Raw genomic sequence first — 23,323 nt, 5'->3', positions numbered from 1 at the left:
CTCGTTTTTAGTGACCTGACAGACAAAAATATTACTTTTATATTATTTTTTTTGGTTTTCTAGTGTCTCACAGCTGAGAAGCCATGCAAGTGCTTTTTTTAATGGGTGTGATGATTTTAGCGAAAGTGTGAGGACTGCCTCCACACAGTGTTAACAACACATTCTGTTCCTCCTACCAAATAAGCCCACAGGGTTCAAGTACAGTCTCTGAACAGACACACCAACATACACAATGCATCAAATCAGAAGCATGGGAGACAATCAGATTTATTTATATCGTTCACAAGGCTCATCTCAGCACTTGATACCAAAAGCCAGAATGAAATGTATAAATCACTTTTTTTTAAGTGATTTGTTTGTTTTTACTGGTAGCATGATGTAATCCTGTGGAACGAGGATCATGTGTGAATCTACAAATGTTCTTGTTTCTCAATATTTCCATCCACGGTAGACCTCAAAAGTTTTACCAATTTTGCTTTCAGCACTGACTTAATTTTTCGTGGCACAGATTCATCCATAGGTGCTGATGGAAACATTCCTCACAAATTTTTGTCCATATTGACATGAAAACATGACACATTTGCTCTAAATCTATCTGCTGTGCACTCATGATGCAAATCTCCCATTCCATGACATCCCAAACGTGTACCACTGGGTTGAGATTTTGTAACTGTGGGGAGCCATTGGAGTGCACTGATTTTAATGTCATGAAATTGTTACACTCTGGTCATAAAGGGACGGACATGGTCAGCAACAATACTCAGGTAGGCTGTCAAATTTGAACAATGCTCAAACTGGTAATAAGGAATCCAAAGTGTACCAAGAAAATATTCTCCAAACCATTTTATCATCGCCGTGAGCATAACCCACTGATACAAGGCAGAACTAATTCAGATTCAATATGGTGCGCGATAAGGGATGCTCTTCTGCACACCTTGGTTGTAACAGATGGTTATTTGAGTTGCTGTTGACTTCCTACAGTCTAAAGCAGTCCGTTCATTCTCCTCTGTCATCAACAAGCCATTTTTGCCTAGAGAACTTCCGTCACTGGATATTTTTTGTCTTTTTTGCACCATCTTCTGTAATCCTTAGAAATGTTTGTGTGGAAAATTCCCAGATGAGCAGTTTCTGAAATTCTCAGAGCAGCCCATCTGGCACCAACAACCATGCCCATTAAGTCATTTAAAGTCACTTAAATCACCTTTACTCCCCATGCTGATGCTTTTTTTTTTCCAGCAGGTTGTCTTTACCAGAAAAGCTCAGAGTTACTGCCATGCGATTTGCAGATTAGATATTTGTGTTTCTTTGCACACCAATCCCCACACCACCACTCTCTCATTACTCCTCTGTCCATCAAGTTACAGAAAGCCAGCTTGCAAAAGGGGACCAAATACAATCATATTGATGCAATTTATCTAATAAACCATGAGTCACTTTTTCGTAAGACGCCAACTCTCTGAATGCATTTTTGTCTTCTTTTTTTTGTAGCGATGCCAGCACTAGAGCTGATATTTGAGTATTGATCATTTTAATCATTATTAGTATTAGAGTTCAAGGGGATTTCTTCCAATTTTTTATTTTGTCCAAATCTAGATTTCAACGTATAAAGAAATCTGTAAAATTGGAACCTGTGAAAGTCTCCAATTTTATACCTTATTTATCAGCTAATTATGTGTAACACGTAGATGGAAGATAGTTTTCTTTTAAAATGCACATATAGTGAACAAAGCAAAGATTTATTTAGCAAAAGTATCAATAGATGTAAAATTCCTCTTCAGAAAAAGTAAGCACATCCTCAGCTTTTGAAGCCAGTTCAGCCCCATCCACCAGGAAATGGTCCTTTTGAAAAGGTTTGCTACTCTTCCTTCCAAAATGTTTTCAGTTCAGTTTAAGATGTTTGAGCTTTTGCTTGCATGTGCTGCTCCCTTTCAAATATCCTACAGTTCAGCAGAATTCAGATCTTTGACTACCCATTCCATAACTCTTCATTTCTTCTTCTTGAGCCATCCCTGGGTGGATTTGCTAGTGGTGCTTAGGATCAAAGGTATACTTACAGTTTAAGCACTTTTTTGATATGATGTGAAATTCACAGTTAAATCGCATAATGTTCCCCAGTCGCCAAGTCAGCAAAGCAATTCCAAATACTACCATTTCAAAGCAACTATGTCACTGATTCATCTGTCCAGAGCACATTCTTATTGTAAATAATTTTTCCTGTTTGTAAAACCTCTTTATAATTAAAGATGTATCCAATTTGACACCATCAGTTGTGACAACAGATGAGATGACATTTTTGAGTTATGGCAGACTTTTTTCATCAAAATGTATGTTCTTGTATTTATACAAGTTGGCAGTCGTGTGAAACACTAAGAATCTCGCGAGCATCCACAACCAGTTGTTTCCCTGAAGTTCTCGTGGAGCAGCTTAGGTCTTGGTCGATGACATCACACACTTTAACAGCACAAAAAACACTTGATGTGTCATGGTCCTGGGTCCTTTTGACCCAGCGTTTTGTGTTTTCTATTTGTGTGATTATTGGTTTTGTTCTTCCTGTTTAGTGTTTACTCTGTTCTGCCCGTGTGTTCCTGTATCTATCTAATCTTAGTTTGTGTCCTTTCATGTGTAAGTTCCTGTTTTATTGTGAAAGTCTGTGTCTTATGTCAGTGTGTTCTGGTTACGTTTCCCCTGCCTCGTCAGTTGCGATGTCTTCCAGGTGTGTTCCCCTCCTGTTTCCCATCCCCTGATTCCTGCCGTGTGTATTTATAGTGTGTTACCTCGTCCTCGTGCTGGTTCGTCTGTGTTGTTTCCCCTCAGTCTCCCTGCGTCTCTCCGTATGTATTTCCCCGGACCTCCCTGCATCTACGTTTCTGGTTTGTTTTGTTAGTTTACCCAGTTTAGGTTTTCTGCTACACCTTCACCCGCGCCATTGCTGTTGTATTTTCTTTTGTACTACTTTTCTACTCATCTGCATCAGAGCTGCCGTCTTTTGGGTTCTATCTCCTATTCCACACGTGTGCCACATCGGACGTGACATGATGACATGGAGTTAAATAAGTCTCCCTAATCATTAGCACCTACTCTGAATCCTGTGACACTAACATTTCTATATTTGAATAATATAGAATAAAGAATGATGTAGACTACTCTTACTTTTCCATGAAAAACATCAGCTTTTTCTCTCATTGAAATTCTAATTGATTCTGTGTCACATTTTCAGATAATTTTTAAAAAATGTTTACTTGCTCAAATGTGTCCGAAAAGCCAACAATCTTCTACACAGGCTGTATATCGATCTGTATGTGCATAGTATAATACACAGAATACTATCACAATACAAACATGAAAGAAAATCACATTAAATCTGCCTCATAAACTGATGCCAGATGCTGTCAATTCTGATTTACAGAGTATAGCCTGCAAAATCCTAAGATAACTCTGGCAGACCAGACATAAAAAGCATTAACACACACACACACACACACACACACATTTGTACCATGTGAAAACAAGAGCTATTTCTGACTCTGCTGTTTGGGGATTTCAGTTTATTTCCTGCTCTGTCAAACATGTTCTAAATGTTGGTGCGAGAGTCACGTCTTTGTTCTATAAGACCAGGGGAAACAAGTGACCACTTGATTACACAGCACAGCAAACACATGACATAAAGGTCAGGAACACAAAGGAGTGGGTACACAACTGCAGAGCACTGTGCAGGACGCATTGGTGTTCTCATCGGCTCTTCTGAAACTAAACACATCTATTACTGATTAGAAATATAAAATTAAATAAAACTGCAATCAGCTTTATCTTAGGTGACATTGCTACTATAAGATATTGTGCAAGGTCCCCCAGTAACCAAAGGAACTGAAGCAATTTAACATTGTCTTTGTCCTAATTTTCCACTGTAACCTTTAAGCAAAGCTGAAATATTTTGGCATTATTGCACGTAACCTTTTCATCTCGCCTACAGCACTGTTCATCTTCTTTATGCTGGCCAGTTCTGCTGTTATGTATTACTGTTAGATCACTGACTGCCATCTCTCTCTCTCTCTGTCTCCCGCTGTCTCTCTCTCTTAACTCTCCATCTCTTTTGTCTTTCTCTATCTCAGCGCTGCAGTGTAGGCAGAGACTTGTCTCCTCTAATTACATTGAAAACGATGTGATCATTCAGTACAGAGAATCTCTAATGACATCTGGCAAAACAAAGAAAAAAGTTTTAAGGCAGGAAACTGAATCACACCGCCGCCTGGCTAAACGTCCACTGACTATGAGGTTAACGGTGGGGAAACTGTAGCACCACGGTGTTTGCTTTCAAGCAGTTTTAACCGTTTCCACATTATCAAGTATCCAATCCTAACGCAGCTTGTACAAAAGTTTCTGGTAGGGTAGTGCTTAGAGTGCTATGGTTTGTATCAGGAATGCCTGGAAAAGACTTTGTGTTAAGACTAGCCCTCGTGTTTCCAGTGAGACTTCATGTTACTCTTACAGAATGGATCTCGTCCCCCTCGCTTTCAAACTTCCATCCACCCTTTTCTGTGCTGAAGGTCAATCACAACAATTATAAGGGTTGATATGATGACTAGCATCTCTGACATTCCTCTGTTGCTCAGTGCTATTTCACAACATCTCTGTTTTGTTTTGTTTTTTTTTCTCTGATTAGTAGCTGAGCTGTCCAGTAACATCCCAGGGACATGTGGCCTATGCCTTTAATAAACCCTGAAGAAGATTTCAACTGAACTGAGAAGATGAAAACTATTTTGCATTTGTCTGTCAATGCCAGACTAACTTCAGGGCAGTTTATCGGAAGATGTTCTGGCTGTGGCTTCACGTTAAGGTCACTTTTTTTCTGGTAAGTACTGGAAAAAATGTTGTGATTCACAATTAAGAGTAAAAGTTGCCCATTAAACTGTAAAGTTTTCCTTCTTATGTTATATGATTTTATCGGGCTATTAGCGTGATGATGATTTCATGCGGAGAGGGCATTTTACCACTTTGGTTGGTCAGTGTTGTGCTAGTTTTAACTGGTTTTCACTATATAATCCTGGGCAACATAATCTATGAAGAGCTCGGGAGCTAACCCTTACATATACTTTTGAATTATTAGAAGCGCTAATAAAATGTTATCCAAATTACAAATTTATTAAGAAAAACAATAGGGGGCACTAATTTACTGTTGCCTTTCCCTTTTCATTTTATAATGAGCTGTGTATCAGCATGCATTTTTCTTTGTCTGGGTCACAGCATGCACGTTTGCAGCGCTGCGTTCAATGCATGTAAGCGAGCCACCTCAATATCCTCCACCCATGACTGACGACTTCCATGCTTATTGGGGCTTTGTTGCCGTGGCAGCGTCTCATTATGTAAATGATGTCTCCCTGATGAAAAGGAGGCAGGCGCAGCCGTGATGCTCACTGCTCCAGACTGTGTAAAATTGGCTTCAGGGACCAGTGAAGGAGCATTGCTATATTTAGCAGTCATCTTAACAATGTCTTTCTTCTTTATTCTTTCTCACATCTTTGAAACAGAAGGCCCACTCGCATTTAACACTTGTGTCATCTTTTTCACACAGTGAGTACTAAAATATTACTCCAAATGCACATAAAGGCACATTACCAACATTTTCAACAGTGGCTGTGGCATTTACATCTTCGAGGCTTAATATGTCGTATTTCTAAATTCGTGAAAGTTCTTTCTGTTGAATAGTTTCCTAAGAATGTATTATCCTTCCTTTCTCTGCCATATATCATCACTGTCATGACCCAAGCTCAAAGGCTTTTACTCCAGCCCAATAAAAATGTTTAATGTTTAATCTTATAGCCAGTTTTTAAGATTGATTTATTGAATTAGATGCCAGCAACATATTTTAATAATGTAGGGTTAGGGATACCAAAAGCTTGGACAAGCTTTCAGCATCAAAGTCTGACTCTTTGAGGAAAAAAAATCTTAAGGAAACTGTGTAAATGAATAAATGATTTTTGTTGTAGAATGAAATCGCAAAGGATTTGGAAATTACATCATCTAGGCGCCATAATATGATTTAAAGATTTCAGAGAAATCTCTGTGCGCAAGGGATCAGGCAGAAAATCAACTACTGAACGCTTGTGATCTTCGGGCCCTTACATGGCACCACATTTAAAACAGACGCTATCTTATAGTAGAAAATACTGTATAACCTCATAAACACTTTAGATCATACTTCATAAAAATCCTTTTATCTTTTATCTTTCCCAATCTAACAATCAGTTAAGTATTACCCTTGTGCTTCCAACACTGATATGTTTTTCTCATAGACATCCAGTGAACTGCTAAGGTAGATCACTGATGCAAGCTGAAGTGTGGCCCTGCCTGTAACTTGCTTGTGAAACAGCTGCAGGACTGGAGGAGAGCAAGAAGCTTGTAATCCTTTTAACTATTCTCTGCACGTTTTGCAGAGGAGATGGTGGTCTGCTGCTTTGGAGTCTTCCGGTTGAATTCACTCTACAGAGACTACAGCCTTGTCCGGCATTAAGAGGCTGTCAGTCACTAATCTGCATTCTGTTCGAACCTGAGGCAATCATTTGCCCTTACCATAAGCACTGCTGGCCAGTTAGATGCTGTTTCCCAGACCTGCTCAGCCTGTAGATCCTGTTTATTACCACTGGTTCATCCTTATCTTGTCCCTTTCCTACCTCGGCTTAATCCCCTTTATAATTATCATCAACTTTAATTAGTTAATGTGCAGAGCAACTATTAATCCTGAGCATCATTTCAAATACAGAAACCAAGGCCATGAAACCTTTGAACGTGACATGATGTTTAAGCATTAACAGAAACATTTCAGTGCTGTCACTCTGTGCCGAAAATGTCCCCTTTTGAATCTTTATTTCACAATAACTTTATGTGACACTGTTCCCGTCCCACTAGGCTCTGTGGATGACAGGGCACATGGCTTCTATGGTAACCTTGGGATGCTGTAATTGCTTCTGTGACCTCTTTCTGCCCTCAAAACATCCAATAGCTCCTCATTCATTGTCTGTTGTAGTAAGTACAGTATTTACGGTTAAAAATATGTTGCTAAAATGTGCTTAATGTAATTAACAATGTCTATACTTAGAAGCACAAATTGCTCAGCAATAAAGGATCCACTTGGTTCCATATGTTTGGGGATAATTGGAAAGAACATCTGTGGTAAAGCTTCTGCAGAACTGCACGTGTTGCATACCGTACACAAACTGTATGTGAGCCCAAGGTGGTGTGAAGGCTGAGTCACTCCTGCCACATGCTCAGTTGAACAGATGAACGCTTTCCTTCATCTCAGCCGGGCTAACAGCACTAGATCTGCGCTGAGTCAATTAACAATCAGAGCTGGATTTTCTCACACCTGGCAACAGTATTATATGAGGAGGACGTGATTCTGTTTGCCATTTGTCATCTCTAGATGATAAGCATAAAAAAGAAACTAAGCAATGCCATTTAAACGTGCTTTCATTATAACAGCAGCGGAAAGGAGACCAGAAAATGATTCCATTTTCTGCTGATTTTATCTTTGTTAAATTTAGCAGATAATAGACCACTGGGAAAAATGTTCTTCTTCCCTCATTAAATCCCTGAGCCAACATGAAGGTGGCTAACCTCAACTTGGCTTACTGACATTAGCAGCTATAGGAAAGTGTAAGTAGGTCCAATAATCTGAAGCTCACACTTGCGTAAAAGTGGTTTATCTCATACTTTTTAAGTAAGCAAAACACAGCAATCCCAATCTGAAATATTTCTGTTCTTTCCTTATTGAGAGAGATTTTTATTTTGTTATCAGCCAGTTTGACACACACGACCACAATTATGGGGGATTATCTTTAGATGGGATTAACTGCTGTAGCGCGGAGTGCATTTCTGAAAGTAAAACTGCGGTAATCCAAAATCCACAGGTAGTGAATAATCCCATACCTACTGTAAGACTTTTAGTCCACACAATCATTTTGATGAAATGATTCAAGTGAAGCAATAAGATTACTATCATGGACCATGTTAGCATTAGCAGGCCGTAGTCAGATCTGAAGAGGACTTTGGAAAAGGACATGTTGTTGTTGTGTTAAAACGCACTCGTTTTGTGCAGAAGTCAAAAATAGGAAATGGCAAAAACATTAATTTTGATATTTTATCTGTTCGCGTTGTGTGACAAGGAAGTCAGTAACAGTTTTGACCCTATGCGACCCATATCCGATCATGGTGTGACAGTGTGAACGGCACAAATCCGATATTTTCAAATCCGATCTGGGTCACTTTCGTATGTGGTACTGAATCTGATACATATCTGATGTTTCAGAAAGCGACTGCTGTTTGAACGGTCAAGTCGCATTAAATCCGTCTTTTACGTCACTGACACAAGACAGACGCCAATTATCAGCGCCGGAGAAGACATCGCGAACGCTTCCTGGCCATCCGGTGAAACTGCTGGGAAGACAACGTTGGAGAAACGTGAACATTTTATTTGTACTGTATAATCTGCAGATTCTGACAGAAATCTGCAACTATCCTTTGAAGCACCGCTCCTCTAAAACAGCAATAAGGATAATTATTAGGTTATTTACATTATTATGTAAATAACAAAATAACTTAAAGCAAAAATTGGGAAACGTAAAGTCTGAAGTCTTTATATTAACGGCCATCTGTCAAACAATACTGTTGCTCTGGGTCTAAACAGAGCGCGTTGTGTGTGACGTCTTCTTTTGCGCATGCGGGCCGCTTTGAGCGTTCACACTAGAGCGCGTTTGCTGTCGCATTTTATTTGTAGTGTGAACGAGCAGACACAAAAATCGGATTTGATCAAAAAATCGTAATTGAGCATTAAGACCTGCAGTGTGAACGTAGCCTTTGTGTATTCCATTTAATTTCCATCAACTGTGCTGGTATAATGGCACTACCTTAATAACTGGAATAAAAACTACCTTGAACCTCATAAGAACCCTTTCTGATCCCGGATTCTCATACAAATTCTTATTCATCCCAGTTCCTGTACCAATTCATGCATACCCCATGTACTGTATATTGAGCCTTGTTTTTCATCCCATATATTTACATGAGTTGGTTGTTAGCAAACTGTCAGAATTTTCAGCTGTGGACACATACTTACTCCTGATCCTAATTTTGGGGGGATAATGTTAATTACAAGACAAGAGTAACTTTTATTGGAAGAATTGGAAGTTAATACAATGAACATAATATTCCAAAAAAAATGTTATTATCATTGTTTTAAAAAAAAACATGGCCCATTATTTTTGAGATTAGATTAACAGATAATCGCATGCTTGCTAAACAGCTGTGATATTCAGCAAAGAGCATTCATGGCCTTTTTTAAGTAATAAGGATTAAATGTCTTTAGCCCCTCTTAGTCAAATGACATGTGTAAATTAACAACCAGGTATTTTAAAGTATAAAACTGCAAAAATTAGTTGAAAAATGCAAAGTGCAATATAAATTATAGGGGCACTTTAAAACCTTTCTATCGGCCATATGCTTCTACAGTCTGAAAATACTCATGTGATCTTTTCTGAAATGGCAAGAGGTTCACAGGAAGAGCCAGGCAGAGCAGGAAGCAGTGTAATTGTCATTTGGGACCTTTTTTGACTCATCGCTTAAGCACAAAAAACTATTTCAGCTACTATGTTCCAACCCCGTGAGCTTATTACATGAGCTTATTCACACGGCTGGTAGTGGTCACTTAACTTTAAAATTTAGTACTAGGTCAGCTTACACAGCTTACACAAACAACCTGCGGGGTTTGTTTTCTGAGGGAGGCCAGCCGCTCACAAAAGCCTCACCTCAGAAGACACGCAGCTCTGTGGATTACCAGCAGCAGGCAGACTAATGCACCCGCAGTGAAGCATTTAGAGATTTTAGGGGCAGAACATTTCTGGCAGCAATGACGTAAAACATAGCATAGTTTCCATTTCAAAGTTGAGAAATTAATAAGATTAAAATGTCTTCATCCTAAACACGTACGTTCAGATGTATTTTACTGCTAAATGATCAATGCATAACCATTTCCAACAATGCAGCTGTCATGCTGAACCAAAACACACCTTTCATGTGAAAAAAAACATCCTAGGAACTCTAACGAATCACGCACCAGAAACCTGTCACAGGGGACCCTGAGTCAGAAACCCAAGCTTAGGAACTGAACAGACAGGCCTTCAACATTCTCAAACACCGATCAGCACACAATCCAGCAATGGAAAGTGGCAGATCACTGATGCCACTCGGAGATCTGAGTGGCATTAGACTCCGCTCAGGAGGTGAGCCAGTTTCCTTGAGGTCGTGTATCCGGATCTGCGTCAGTACAAGCAAAGCATCTGACAGTGCAGAACCACCCACTTTCACACATTGACATCTTGTCACTAACTTCAAAGTTGGGACAAAGTTGGGACAAAGTATGGTACAGCCTTGTGGTGTAATGAAGAACATAACCTGTTTGGATTGACATAGAAAAGAAAATAATCTATAATCTGTTCATTCATGTTACCATTCCTAAAAGAGATCCTGACATACTCTGACAAGATTAGAATATCCAAACACTTCATAATCAAGGGAATGTTAAGCTATTTAAACTATTTAAATGACATAAACTGGGGGAAAAGATGAATTTTGTGTTGATACAGTATGCTGAATAAATATTATGAATCTGAGCCAGACAAATGTGAGAAAATCCTGTGAGTTTACAATGTTGCAACTTTGTTTGGAGTCATTTTTCACCCTGGCGTGACTTTTGTTGTACCCCTGCATGTCAAACTATTAACTACAAGTTGATCTCACAAATGCCAATCCTGTCACTGCATGCTGTGTCTTATTTTTGTTAAAACATCCCGAGAGAGTTCACAACAGTACGGGTGCTGAAGGCATTTAATAGAGTCTTAATGATTAAAGCAGTGGATCCTCCCTTCACCACAGATTGTTCAAAGGAGATTCTTGAAGAGCCTCATTAGATTAAAAGAAGTTAATGACACTGTAGACAGTATTTGGTTTTGCTGATGAGACCAGAGCAGGTGTCAGTGTTGTGGAGGATAGAGTTGCCTGCACTGTGATTAATGAAGCAGCTCCAAACTGTTCTCTGCATATCTATTGATTCATTTCTGTGGCTGGCGCTGAGCTGAATTAATCTCCCTGCAAATATGCAGGACTTATGTCTTCTTCTGCACTTTGTCCTGCAGTCTGAGGCAGACATGAATCGACTGGCTGACACTCATTGCCCAAGAGGGGGTTTATCAATGCACTGCGCTAGGATCAAGTCTGAGGAAAGTAACAGAAGCACAAAGTTGTTGGGTTTTTTTTCAAAAATATGGAATCTTTAACTGATTATAACGATAAATTAGCAAAATGATGATAAAAAGGAATCAGAGAAATGTACGTTAAATTGGACCATGAAGTAAAACACATACGGTGCAAATGTTTGTATAACTGATGGAGAGTTAATCATCTCAACTGTTAATGCATATGCACGAGAGTTACATGAGAGAGGCTTCAAGCCCTGGAAAGTTATAAAGCCGAGCGAGTGTATACGTCATGCTTTGACACATCGCTTTGTCCGCACAACTAAGCTTCACGAGGACAAGGGGAAACTAACACAACGTGATTCACTGGTGTTGATACTGGTATACACAGAGGCATGTTTCTCTCTTTCAGTCTCTGCATGTTTTCTGTTTTCACATGCTTTGCTAACAAAATAAATCCCTGAGGGAGTCGGAGAGAGAAAACAGTGCCCTGTCACAAAACTGAGTCACCAAGAAAACATCCTGTAACAAAAAGTGACTTTTTTACTGAGTGACAGCTTGAATAGCATGTCTTTGTGGTATGATCACTACTAGGACCCCCACAGAGAACATTACTTGTACTTTTCAGGATTTAAATCTGTCTGTAGATGCAAAAACGAGACGCTCATGCTCGACCCCTCTTTTTTTTTTTAAATTTTCTAACCAAATAATGTTTTTGTAAAGATGTAAGTATTCAGAGAACTTCAACTGCAAAAGACATACTACTAAAATAAAATTAAAATGTGCCATCATAGGTAATTTAAGCAGCTTGGCAAGAGAGTTTTTTTTTTCAAAGTAAGAAAAAAGGGGGTATCACTCTGTTCAAAAAAAGCGGGGCAGTGAGAAGCTTCTGCAGTCCAACAGCTTGCAGGGGGAAAAGGGAGCTGTGGAGATGGCAGGTGGTTCCGGCTTTAATGGACTGTTTCCCTGAAATAATTTGTGGGACAGGTGGTTGCCAACATTGGCAGGGTCGGTGGTGATTTTCCCCATGCGGTTCTCGGCTCTTGTGCAATTCAAGTCTCCGATGGAGGGCAGCTGGTACCAAATGACCCTCTCAGCAATTCACAGTCTACTGTCCTCCCCCGAGCCCCTTCTATTTCTTTTCCTCTCACACGAAAGCACGTCAGCTACACCACATTTGTGTGTTTTTCTGTCAATTTATAAAAGGAGACGAGCCTTAGTGAACACTCATAGTTAAGCTGAAGATGTTTTGCTGTCATCTGATAGTTTTGGCGATAGTGCTTCCAGAGAGCGTGCCGTTGATTTCCAGTGGGAGACAAGAACAAAAGCTCCCGTGGAGGTTAATCTTGAAATCAATTAAAGCATGTTTTACTCACTGCACATTCAGCAAAAAACTGGTAAGCTTCCCTTACTGGTGTTTTATTTTAGATGCAGAAGTTAGTTGTCAAGCATCTTATACTATAAACATAAAAAAGACATACTATAGACATACTAGACATAATATGGATATAAAGGTTATATAATATCAAAAGAATATCTATTTTTCCATTATATGTTTTGTTAAATGCATCAACAAATTAACCACAGAGGTTGAGAAATAGAGTGTTTTAACAACAAATGCACCACGACACCAATTTTTTCCTTCTGTGCCCTCATCCAGGAAAGCAGCTTTGGATGAGGTATGCTCAATAGCTCACTAGGCAGTAATACTTTATTAATGCCTATTAATAAAGATTAAATGTTATTAAAAACTGTAATATTCTGTAGTACCCTGATTAGGATGCATCTGTGCCACATATAGTAACACCAAAAGTCAGGTAGCAGTGTTGCCAAAATAAGCCAATAAGTTCATTGATTTGTTGTAAGCACTTCAAGCGGAGTCAGAACACGATAGTAGGGAGATTCAATTGCATTTCTATGCTGTAAGTAAACAGGAAGACTGTTATGGGCACGCTGCCACGGTGTGAGTGTTGGGTATTTTATTCTGTCACTAAACCTGGGAAACAGCCGTTTTTACTGGTTGCAATTAAGAATTATTTTAGGGGAAATAATGCTCAGATATTTACTGACGCGAAAGGTCCTGTCCTCTCTGGTGTGTGGTTTTTTTTTAATCTTTTAATAGAAAACTGAGCACGAGGACAAAGACGCAGTAACGTGTGTGACGGTGCGTAAGCTGTCCCGCACATCAGGACGGAACGGTTGCGATTAGTCCCTCTAGGTTTCTTTGGCAACCTGTCTCCATTCTGTCTCCATGGCAATGCCAAGGCAGTTTACTTCCTTTTTTCTCAGAAATACGGAGCCTCTTTGTTACGCCACAGGTCATAAACTCGAGCTACGAGACCGAGAGGGCTCCGCGCTTCGTGGCAGTGCAGATGTGACGAGAGTGTGCGCCTCAGTGTACGAGCGAGAAACACAAAGGGACCTTTCAACAGGATGCCAGTGACACAATAGGATGCCACCACCATCGCTACACTGGTTATACTGGTCGCCTCATTAACATCCTGTAACACACACCCTGTAACATATTGCCTTTGCTAAATCATCTGCGTTTCTGACGATCAGCAAGTCAAGGCAAGAAACGCATGTGATCTCAAACTCAACACATCGTGCAGCGTATGGGCCTGCAATAGCATATCTCAAACAGCAATATCCACATGCATCGTGCTGGGAATGGTGAACCATCCAGTGGTTGGTATTGTTTTCAGTCAAACCTCAAAGGGTGATTTGAGCACCATGCAGGGAATGAATGAGCGCGTGGTCGCGTTTAAACCTGTAATTTGGGGATAAAGCAAGCTATGCAAGCCAAGGCTCTTCTCTTACCCTTGGAAGCATCCTTGTCTTCTTTAGGCTTCGCCACTTTTCCGCTCATAGATCCCAGTTTGGATGTGTAATTCCCGAATTAGATAAGAATCGAAATCCCCTTAATTGCTGGCAGTCCTCAATGAAATCCTGACCGGAGATTCCAAGTGATGAGATAAGGCTTCTGTAAAGAGAAATATTCATCAAAATTGCATTTTCTCTCATAACACAACAGCTGCGTTTGGTGTTACAGCAGGGCCAAAGAACGTAACAATGGAGCTACTCGTGCTGCAAGGTGTTTCTCAATTGGGTATCAATGAAAACATTCAACTATTGATAGACACACTCACACGCCACACGACAAAGACCTCATGTAGTTTCAATAAACACAAAGAAGCAGCCTATACGCATGCCTATCTTCGCATAGCCTTTCCAGTGATTTAAGACCGCGCTTTAACCTACCTTATCTCCTCCACGTTTTCTGCTACATCAATGCACATTGATGAAAGGAAACGTCCCCACTATGAATCCCGTTATGTTGCATACGAAAAATCACGACCTACTCTATTGTGACAAGGGAGACGAGCAAAAAGCTGCGAAATGGAGCGCACTTTTGCTCCCCACAGGTCTCCAGTCAAGAAAAATTCAAGTGAACAATACACTGAGCTGTAGTGTCTAACAAACCCCGAGAGTAATCCCATCCAGTGTGGCTTTTGGCGACCAGGTTTTCTTGTCTGAGGCTTTCACGGTCGAGCTCTGCTCCTCTAAACACTCGGCAGATAGAATCAACAGGATACACAACGTGAGAGCGCTCTACCAGTTACAGCGCCCGTTCACACAGTGGACAATTGTTTTTTGACCCCCGTATGACGGCTGTGGTGAAAACGAGCTGCTCGATCCATGAATGCAGTCGGCATGTGAGCTGTGATGTCGATGCGGAGAAGAATTAAAGCATGAGGTTGTGCTGCATGGCGCGCACCATCTTGCTGTTGCTCTCATTCAGTTGCCTTTGCAGAGCTATGCGTTATCCCATTCACATCCGAGATGCGCATTTTCTAAATATATAATCGGAGGTCTTTCCTTTGACTTGATTAAATATGCATTTGGAAGTCAGTAAGTGGCTGGAGGATAACACGTAAAAAATAAAAACCGTAGTAAACTCTTGTTATGCTTTCTTACATACCTGCAGCTTTATCATTTTACAGTTTACATAACCTCATTAGTTAATAAGATATTTATTGCATATGACTAATATGACGGTGTTATGTAAAACAAGCTCCGATGGATCGGACTCTTAACTGAGAACATAACCCACCTAGTTAAGACTGGATAGTGGAACGTATCAGTTTGCTTTAGTTTCATAAACACTTCTCAGGTCCTTGAAAGTTTTTCAGGTCCTTGAAAGGACACATCCAGTTCTACAGTGTTTTGAGAGTGACAACCACATTAAGTCCTTTCCCCCTTTCTGGCACCAGATGAGCATTTTTTTTTCCAGATGCCACCTCACATTCCTGTTACATAATCACAAGGTGAAGTTTATCACATAGGTGTCTTTTACACCGGAGAAGCTAATGTCGCAGTCCCACCACTGTCTTGAAATGCGTTTTGTCCCCATACCGCACAGATTTTTACAGGTGTAATTGGTTCAGATAAATAAAGATGAATTGTTTGAGGAATGCTTGCAAGTTTACACATTAAAAAAACATGCAATACAGTTTCAATGTAGATAAACAAATATAAGTATACTGTTTGAGTGTGACGTGATTCACTGTGGGTCATGATAAATCGATTGTGGGAGTGAGGAATACCTCAATTTCAGTGCACTCACTGTAAAATGCATGCAATAAAGAGTTAACTATAATGATCTTTTTGTAAGTGTTCAGAGACTATCAGACTAATGAATGAAGCCATTTATTAATATTACTGCAACATATTACTGCAGTAATATGTTATATAAATGTCCTTACCTTGTGAAACCTGTAAAGATGAAGCCTAAAAGCTTCACTTGAAGTCACGTTAAACTGTTCAGTTTCAACTGAGCCATATCAACAGCAAAATATATTGATTTCCATTTTTAAGGACACTATAATCTTTTTAATTAGGGGTGCTATTTTTTAGATTCTGTTCATGGAGTCTTTCAATCCATGTCCTGTTTTTAGCAGGCTCTATGTCACAACCCCTGGTCATGCAGAGCTGTAGCATGCAGTGGCAGCAAAGGGAAAAAAGACCCCTAGGTTGAGGGTTACACGCCATATGGTTGCTATTTTTAGAAGAAACTGGAACCACTTTGAACTTTCTTCACATCTGCAGATCTTGCTGAGACATTTGAGACATACTGGGACCTGTCTCGGTGAGTGACTTTCCCTTAAAACAGTCCAGTCATTGCATTGTTTTTTAAATCGCACTCTACTGAGTTGAGTTTAGTTATATTTCTGACACAGGATTTAAAGAAAGTGAACCCCAGTTAAGCTAAATCATAATCTTTTTTTTAATACTTTTAAGACAGAGGATGGTTATTAAAACATGATATGCATCAAGCAGCCATAACATATTTTGTAGGTTCCCCTAGTGCTGCAAAAACACCTATCACCTGGACACAGAACCTCTGTGGGTTTCCAGGGGAATCCTTTGGAGTCTTGTGGATTACAGGATGGGGCCTCGATGCATAAAACACAGATGTATGCCTATATTTTTATATCTTTAGATTGTATTGACAGTGGTGATAGAGGCTACAGAATCCTTGCTATGAAGTTATGAAAAAATACAGACAGATTAACTATAAAGCTTCAGTTTAGTGATTTGTTTGTAGATTTTTTTCATAAAAACAATGTTTTTCACAGCATAGTCACTGATGAATGTGGCTGTACTTTGATGATCTACATGATAAGTCTGCTGATTAAGATTGCTTTAAAATATCTACTCTACCGCAAGTCATTCATTTATATATAAACTATACCAAACAAGTTGTGTTCAGGTGGTGTGGTGTGCATATGTTTTAAATTCCAAATACATGCAGAAAAAAAGCTACTGAATGTTGGTTTGTTTTCCTTTGTATCATTTTGAGTACTTGAGTATATATATACTCAAGTACTCAAAATGACTCAAGGAATGATTATAAGGTAGAACACTGACTCCCCTCCTGGATACTAGAGTGGGGTATAGAGAGTGATGGTAAATGTCAGTGGCTTGTGTTCCCGCTGTGTCCGTGGCCTGTGGCCCCTTTTGACCTTTCCAGCAGGGCGTCACACTGTAGTGGTACATCCATTCCCAATCTGCTTAAAGCAAAGCCAGGGACCCCGTTCAATATGGTGCACACAAACTCCTGACTCACACTCTATATCCAGGTCATAGAGTGCCAAGCTGTATCCACCCATTCTACAGAATAACCCTGAATTTCTTTTTTCCCCACTGATTGTAATATTTGTGGTAGAAAATCCCCTCAGATTTCATGCTGTGCCACACTCATGCAGACACTCTCAGTAAGCTGATTGATTTCATTCACTGGTGATGTGTTGAGAGCTTTGAATGCAAAAGTAGTAATAGTACAGTTTTAAAGTACTAAATTTGCACCAAATATTAAAAAGCATCCTGATTAGAGGGATTTCAATCCTGATCAGTTGATCCTGATCCTAGAGAGCTCCAACACATGAATAGAAAGGTTTGATCAAGGGATAAAGGTTATCACACATTACAACTTGGTATTGATTATCACTGACCTGGAGGTAAACAAAAGCAAACTGAAGCCCCACCCCCTCTACGCCACAGTCTAAGATGGATCCCTTCATTGTACATATGCAGAAACAGCACTGAGGCCTGTACTGTTCTCTTGCTTTACATCAGATATATACTAGCAATGTGGCAAAGAATATGCTAAATGGTGATTCTGAACATTCTGAACGAATCCCTGCAGGTGTTTGTCTCTGTTTTCTTGCATCACTGAGCACTTAAATGTACTTTCTTACTAATGAGAAGCTTATGCTTTGCAACCTTACTTTACGATCTAATTTTTGACAGATTTTTATGCTGATACAGTCTCTGTCTTTTTTTTAAAATGTCAGATTAATACGTAAGCATCACCATCTTTAAACATGAGTTTTCCACCCCGTTTACTGAAGCATCGCCAATAGATGAGAATGCCGGTCACTTCAAAATGGTAACTACTTGATTTTGATTTATCCGTGTTCCAACAACAAAACCTCTTTTGTGGTCACTTAGGTCTTTTTCTCTTCCCATCCTAATGTAAAATCCAAATCAAATCAGCCCGCTCAGCATTTTCTTATGCTCGGCACTGGGCATAATTGGACTTGAACTGCTTAGCTGTAGCGTGGAGGGAGTGGGCAGAAGCCTATGCAATCACTCTGGTTCTCCATTCAGTTACAAAGCCTTTTCCTTTAATTTGTCACATGTAAACATCAGACAGTTTTAGTAATTTGTTGGTAATTTGCATGAGATTTACTTTTAAAGTGAAACAAGAACAATTATCTCAACTTTAAGAACAGTTATCATTCTTAAAGATAAACATACACACACATACACTACACTTATTATCTTTTCCTACAGTATACTATAGAATACCAGTGCAGCTTATTCAGCAGAGGAAGGCTTACTGTGGGCTGGATTGTATGTTGCTGCTCTTGTGATATTAGGTGGTTAATTGTTATTTCTATAAGTGTTATGTAAGATGATAAGATGACTCGGTATTCCAGAGAAAGATAAATTATTGAAAGCAGCACAATGGCATTTGGTGAAGAGATTGCATGTTCTGTCTTTGTTTGAGTGGGCATCTTTTGGATGGTTTCTTCCAATATTTGTGGAATGCAACATTTGCGTTGTCAGATTTGTGAAAAGCATTTCTTTTTTTTTACACCAACTACTTTGATTTCCTATGCCAGTAATGAAGTAATACAGTACTATGTGAAAAGTCTTGAACCAGTCCTCATTTCTTTATGTTTTGCTAGGAAAAGGGGAAATCTTTGGGAAATCTGTTTCTTAAGGACATCACTGTCACATACTGTTCATCTGCTGTAGAGTTTTTCAGACCTGTCACTTCTTCTTTTGTCCTCCAGTTTCCTCAAAATTCTGAGGACACCCTGCACACCACACTGAGAGATGCCATTATAGTTTTTAGCAGATACGTCTGTGGGAATCACCTTGTTGATACAAAAGTATGACTTGATCGCGTTATTTTTGGCATTGTTTTGTTTTGGGGGGTTTTGTAAATTTGACTAAAGAAATGGAATCAAATGATGTGTTGTTGTGGCAGGCGTCTGGTAACAAAGTGCCTAAAGATACAACTTGAAACTGTATTTTTTCTAAGTTGCCTGTATTGACACAACACTAGCTCATCCCTTGAGTTAGGTGCCCTATTAAAGCTTGAATGAGTCAAAGGTCAGTGTTACGTGGCTTAACAGGGAAAACAAAAACATTCTTCTAAAAATGTTCAGTTATAAGGACTGAAAATGAGTTGATACTAGTGCTTCTACTACTACTGTCAGCAATTCTTGTTTTTGTTGTATTTTGCCTCTTAGTTTTAAGTGACTGGTCATTATAAAGTATTTTTTTCATGGTTTTGGGAGACACAGTCTGTTTCTTTGCTCAGTGTGTGTTATTCATGGCAGGTAAAATCAATTTCCATTTACATGGACCAGCCAAACAACCCATCTGGACTCTGAGCTGCTTTATAAATCAGTTCCATCAAAAACCAGCAGTGAACAAGCTGCTTGATTTGCTGCTTGCCTGTACTTAACATCACCCAAGGTTATGCTTGTGGAGGAGTCAGTACGGGTGTTATAAGGATCAGTCCCAAAAGATCATTCTTTAGGACAGGCAGTGAGGTGGAGGGTGATTAATGCTCCGGTATTGTGCAGCTGGATTAGTCATCTTCCCCCGATTGTAGGTGTTAGCCTGATTCAAGCTGAGTGTGGCTGATAAGGTAATCAGCCTGGTGCTGTAACATGGGTACTGGTGACAATGGATGTTGTGTAATGTGAATGGGATTTAACAAACACTAACTTCTAACAGTTCAAATGCGCCCAAACTTTTAGAGATCACTACATCTTGTATTTCATGTTATCAGTGAATTGCAGGTGGACTGATTATAGAATAATGGAGTAGTTTGGGATTTTTTTCAGTGAATTTAAGACCGGAGGATTCTAAAAAGAGATTGAATTTTAGTAGAGCAAATGATGTCATGCAGCAGAGGTCAGTGTCATCAAGGAAAGCAACTTCCATGATCATAGTTTGATTGTCAAGTGAATATAATGAATAATAATGCAGCAGAGAAGCAAATGCAGGATAATAAAATCCAAGGACTGAAAATGAAACTAAAGGTGATACTAGTCTTTGTCCATTTGTGTGTATGTGCCCATACAGTTTGCACATAAAAGTGATGGATTTCATTATAGGACTGCTGCACACGCTCGTTTATCTCTGACTCCCAAAGAGCTCCAGCACACTGACCTCAGTTCCAAAGGTCAGGATGGGGTCAGCGAGTTATTTCAAAACCAAAGAGGTCAGGGCTAAAAGATGAGAAATGATGTCATATTTCTTTTACATCACACACTACATAATTGACTCGGCCACTCCCCGGATTGCATTTTTACAGTATATCTCCCATGTCACAGAGTCACAGTATATTTCAGCTGTTGGCCATGTGACCTACATGGAATTGGTGCAGCTGACACACATAGAGCTGATATATGTCTGTATTTGCAGGTGAATAATTATCAGCTGTTCTTTGCTTTAAGAGAAAAAAAGATTACAGGTGCAAAAACTGATGCAATCAACTATCAGTTCGACCCACTTCCGCATCATTGGCTCTGTGCAGTTTAGCTTTTTCTGCAAATTCTCTTCTTGACATTCATCAGGAAAACCATCATCTTCATGGGCACTTTCTGACCAGGAGGGATAGGAGCTCCACTTTTAGTAACAGTGGCTGAACATCCCTGAGCCAAGAGCGTCTGTCAGCTTGGCTGAATCACAGCAGTAGATTTGAGCTCTGATTTCCAGGGAACTCTGAATTTTACAGTGTTTCTGGGCCACTGTTGGGAAAAGAGTGAGCCGTGGTTAAATGTCAACCTTTGGTAGAGCTTATTTTTTCCTCAGATTATTTCATAGGATGATGAAAGGATGGTTTCATAATGAAGTCATCAGTTATATTATTATCAACAACTATAATTCACTTGTAGACTGCGTGCAACTACTTTTTCTTACATTTACTTTTTTATTACTATTTTTTATTGGACGTATTTTGTATTTTACTCAGGAGGATTTTATCAAAAAGGCTTTCAACAGTTTAGGACTATTACACTATGAGTGGTGTTATAATCCTGTAAATCCTATGAATAAAAAGACAGTTGTTAAAATGTCACTGCGTTTGCCTTAGTGGGCAGTACTCCTGTGCGTGCAGGCATGTGGGATAATGGCCATGAAACATTAGGCTCTTAAATTACAGAAATGATTAACAGAGCAAGGCTCTCTGAAATATCACATTAATGTCAATGAGTTTATTAGAAGGAGGGGCTGATAGGGTGGGGGGGCTAGTGTGTGCTTCTTTGTACAGTTCCCTGTTGATATAACTGTAAACACTAACAAGACTGGAGTGCTGTGTGAAATGCCCTTTAACACAATTCTCCTTGCAGTCCTTGAGCATCTAGTGATGTTAATGTAAAATATATCTCTAATAGTACAATACAGCTGCAAAGATTCAACACCTAAACCATTATCATAATATTAGACACAGTTTCAGATATGTAAACAACCAAGAGTTAAATTTGTCTTCTTTCTAGAGACTGTTTAAGCATTTCGGTCCGGAAGTATTTGGTAAGTAATACCATTTTGCAGCTTTGCCTCTGTATGCCAAAACTGTGGATTTCAAATCAACCAGCCAAGATGTAGCTGAAGTGCAAACTTTCAGCTTCAGTTCAAGGGGTTTTATAAACATTTTGAATGAACTATTTAGGAATTACTGCCATTTTTATATATAGGTCCAATTTTAAGACCTTCAAAAGTAGATGGACATAGAAGCAGCAGGTTAACAGCCCTTGTTATTCCATGGCAAAACGATAAAATGACATTCCCGACTTGACCTCTGTAAGCACTTTCCTGATAAGTTTATGCTATCACACACTCATTTTTGGCCGTGTTGAGTTAAAAAATTTTTAGTCTGTTTTGTAAATCTTCACACATGTTTCAGAATGGAGGATTATCTTTGAAGCCATATGCTGATTGGCTAACAAGTTGTCAGCCATATGCAAACAAGAGATGCCTTTATGAACAAACGAAGGACAACATCTGAAAGAGCTTGCACAGTTCTGGAAAATAGTTTTTGTGGATTTTTTTCATTTGTTTCCAGGAGGCAGTGAGCCTAGCTATAAACAGAGAAAATGTTAACCTGAGTAGCACAAAGTAGCTGTTTCACTACTTTCAGTCTTTATGCTAAGCTAAGCTATTATCCACAGCCTCTTGGACTAAAATAAACCACCTTTGTCTCCACTTGGTATGCAGGGATCACTTTAGAAACACACACTGTTTGTTTAGGCTCCAATTTTTGTTCAACAGCAGCTCTTTTTCTTCACATTGGTCTAATTATACAAAATTGTCTCAGAGGAGAAAACATGATCATAAACTAACCGAGACAGAGTGTTTTAACTTCACTGTAGGTCACATTACACAAGAGTTGATCCTCTGTTTCTTATACAGTCATATAGGTACAAGTCTTATATATGACATAAAATTTTAATTTGCTATTGGAATGAATTTGAAGTGCGTGTGTGTGTGTGTGTCAGTTAAATATGTTAAATATGAGCTCACATGAGTATAACTTTAACATTAATATGGTGTGTCCTGAAGAAGCCCTGAGCTCATGTTGTCTCACTGTAACAACTGGAAGAAATGAGTAATCTAAATAAAACATAACTCCTTCTGCTGTGCCCCAGGGCATTTTCATGTCATTAACATTGCATCACTGAAATGTCACGCTGTACCAACAATTTATTTTTGCGCATAATGTTTCACAAACACTAATCAGTAGAAAACATGGAGTCTAATGAGCAGAAGCAAGGTCACCGTGAGGGTGAGTTTCTGCAAAGGTTAGACGAGACAAGCACAGTAGGTCCTGATTAAGACAGTCAGTGATGTCTTGACGACGAAATCCACCTTTTTGTGGGTTTTTCAGACGCTCATCAACCAGATTGCAGCTCACGATCATGCAGCATCAACTTTTTGTTTACTTTTTTTCACATTTAAAAAAGTAAAGAACTAAAAAGTTCTGTTCAAAAAGT

The 23,323-nt window shown here is 39.3% G+C and overlaps 1 protein-coding gene across 1 annotated transcript in view; it reads right to left on the bottom strand.

Moving 5' to 3' along the window:
* Positions 1-15,161, bottom strand: part of fgf13a (fibroblast growth factor 13a) — a 94,352-nt gene extending 79,191 nt beyond the window's left edge. Inside the window, exons 1-2 of the mRNA XM_087851108.1 lie at positions 14,505-15,161; positions 14,064-14,226 (exon numbers count right to left, since the gene is read on the bottom strand). Coding sequence (XP_087707234.1) covers positions 14,064-14,112 — 49 coding nt within the window. The 5' untranslated portion in view covers positions 14,113-14,226; positions 14,505-15,161. The remainder of the gene's footprint in view (positions 1-14,063; positions 14,227-14,504) is intronic.
* Between the last annotated feature and the right edge of the window lie 8,162 nt (positions 15,162-23,323).

This window comes from Neolamprologus brichardi, chromosome 2 (genome assembly GCF_056152115.1).
Source record: "Neolamprologus brichardi isolate AB-2024 chromosome 2, ASM5615211v1, whole genome shotgun sequence".
Classification (NCBI taxonomy): Eukaryota; Metazoa; Chordata; class Actinopteri; order Cichliformes; family Cichlidae; genus Neolamprologus; species Neolamprologus brichardi.
The sequence above is the reverse complement of the archived record's forward strand: the minus strand, read 5'-3'. Positions and strand labels throughout refer to the sequence as shown.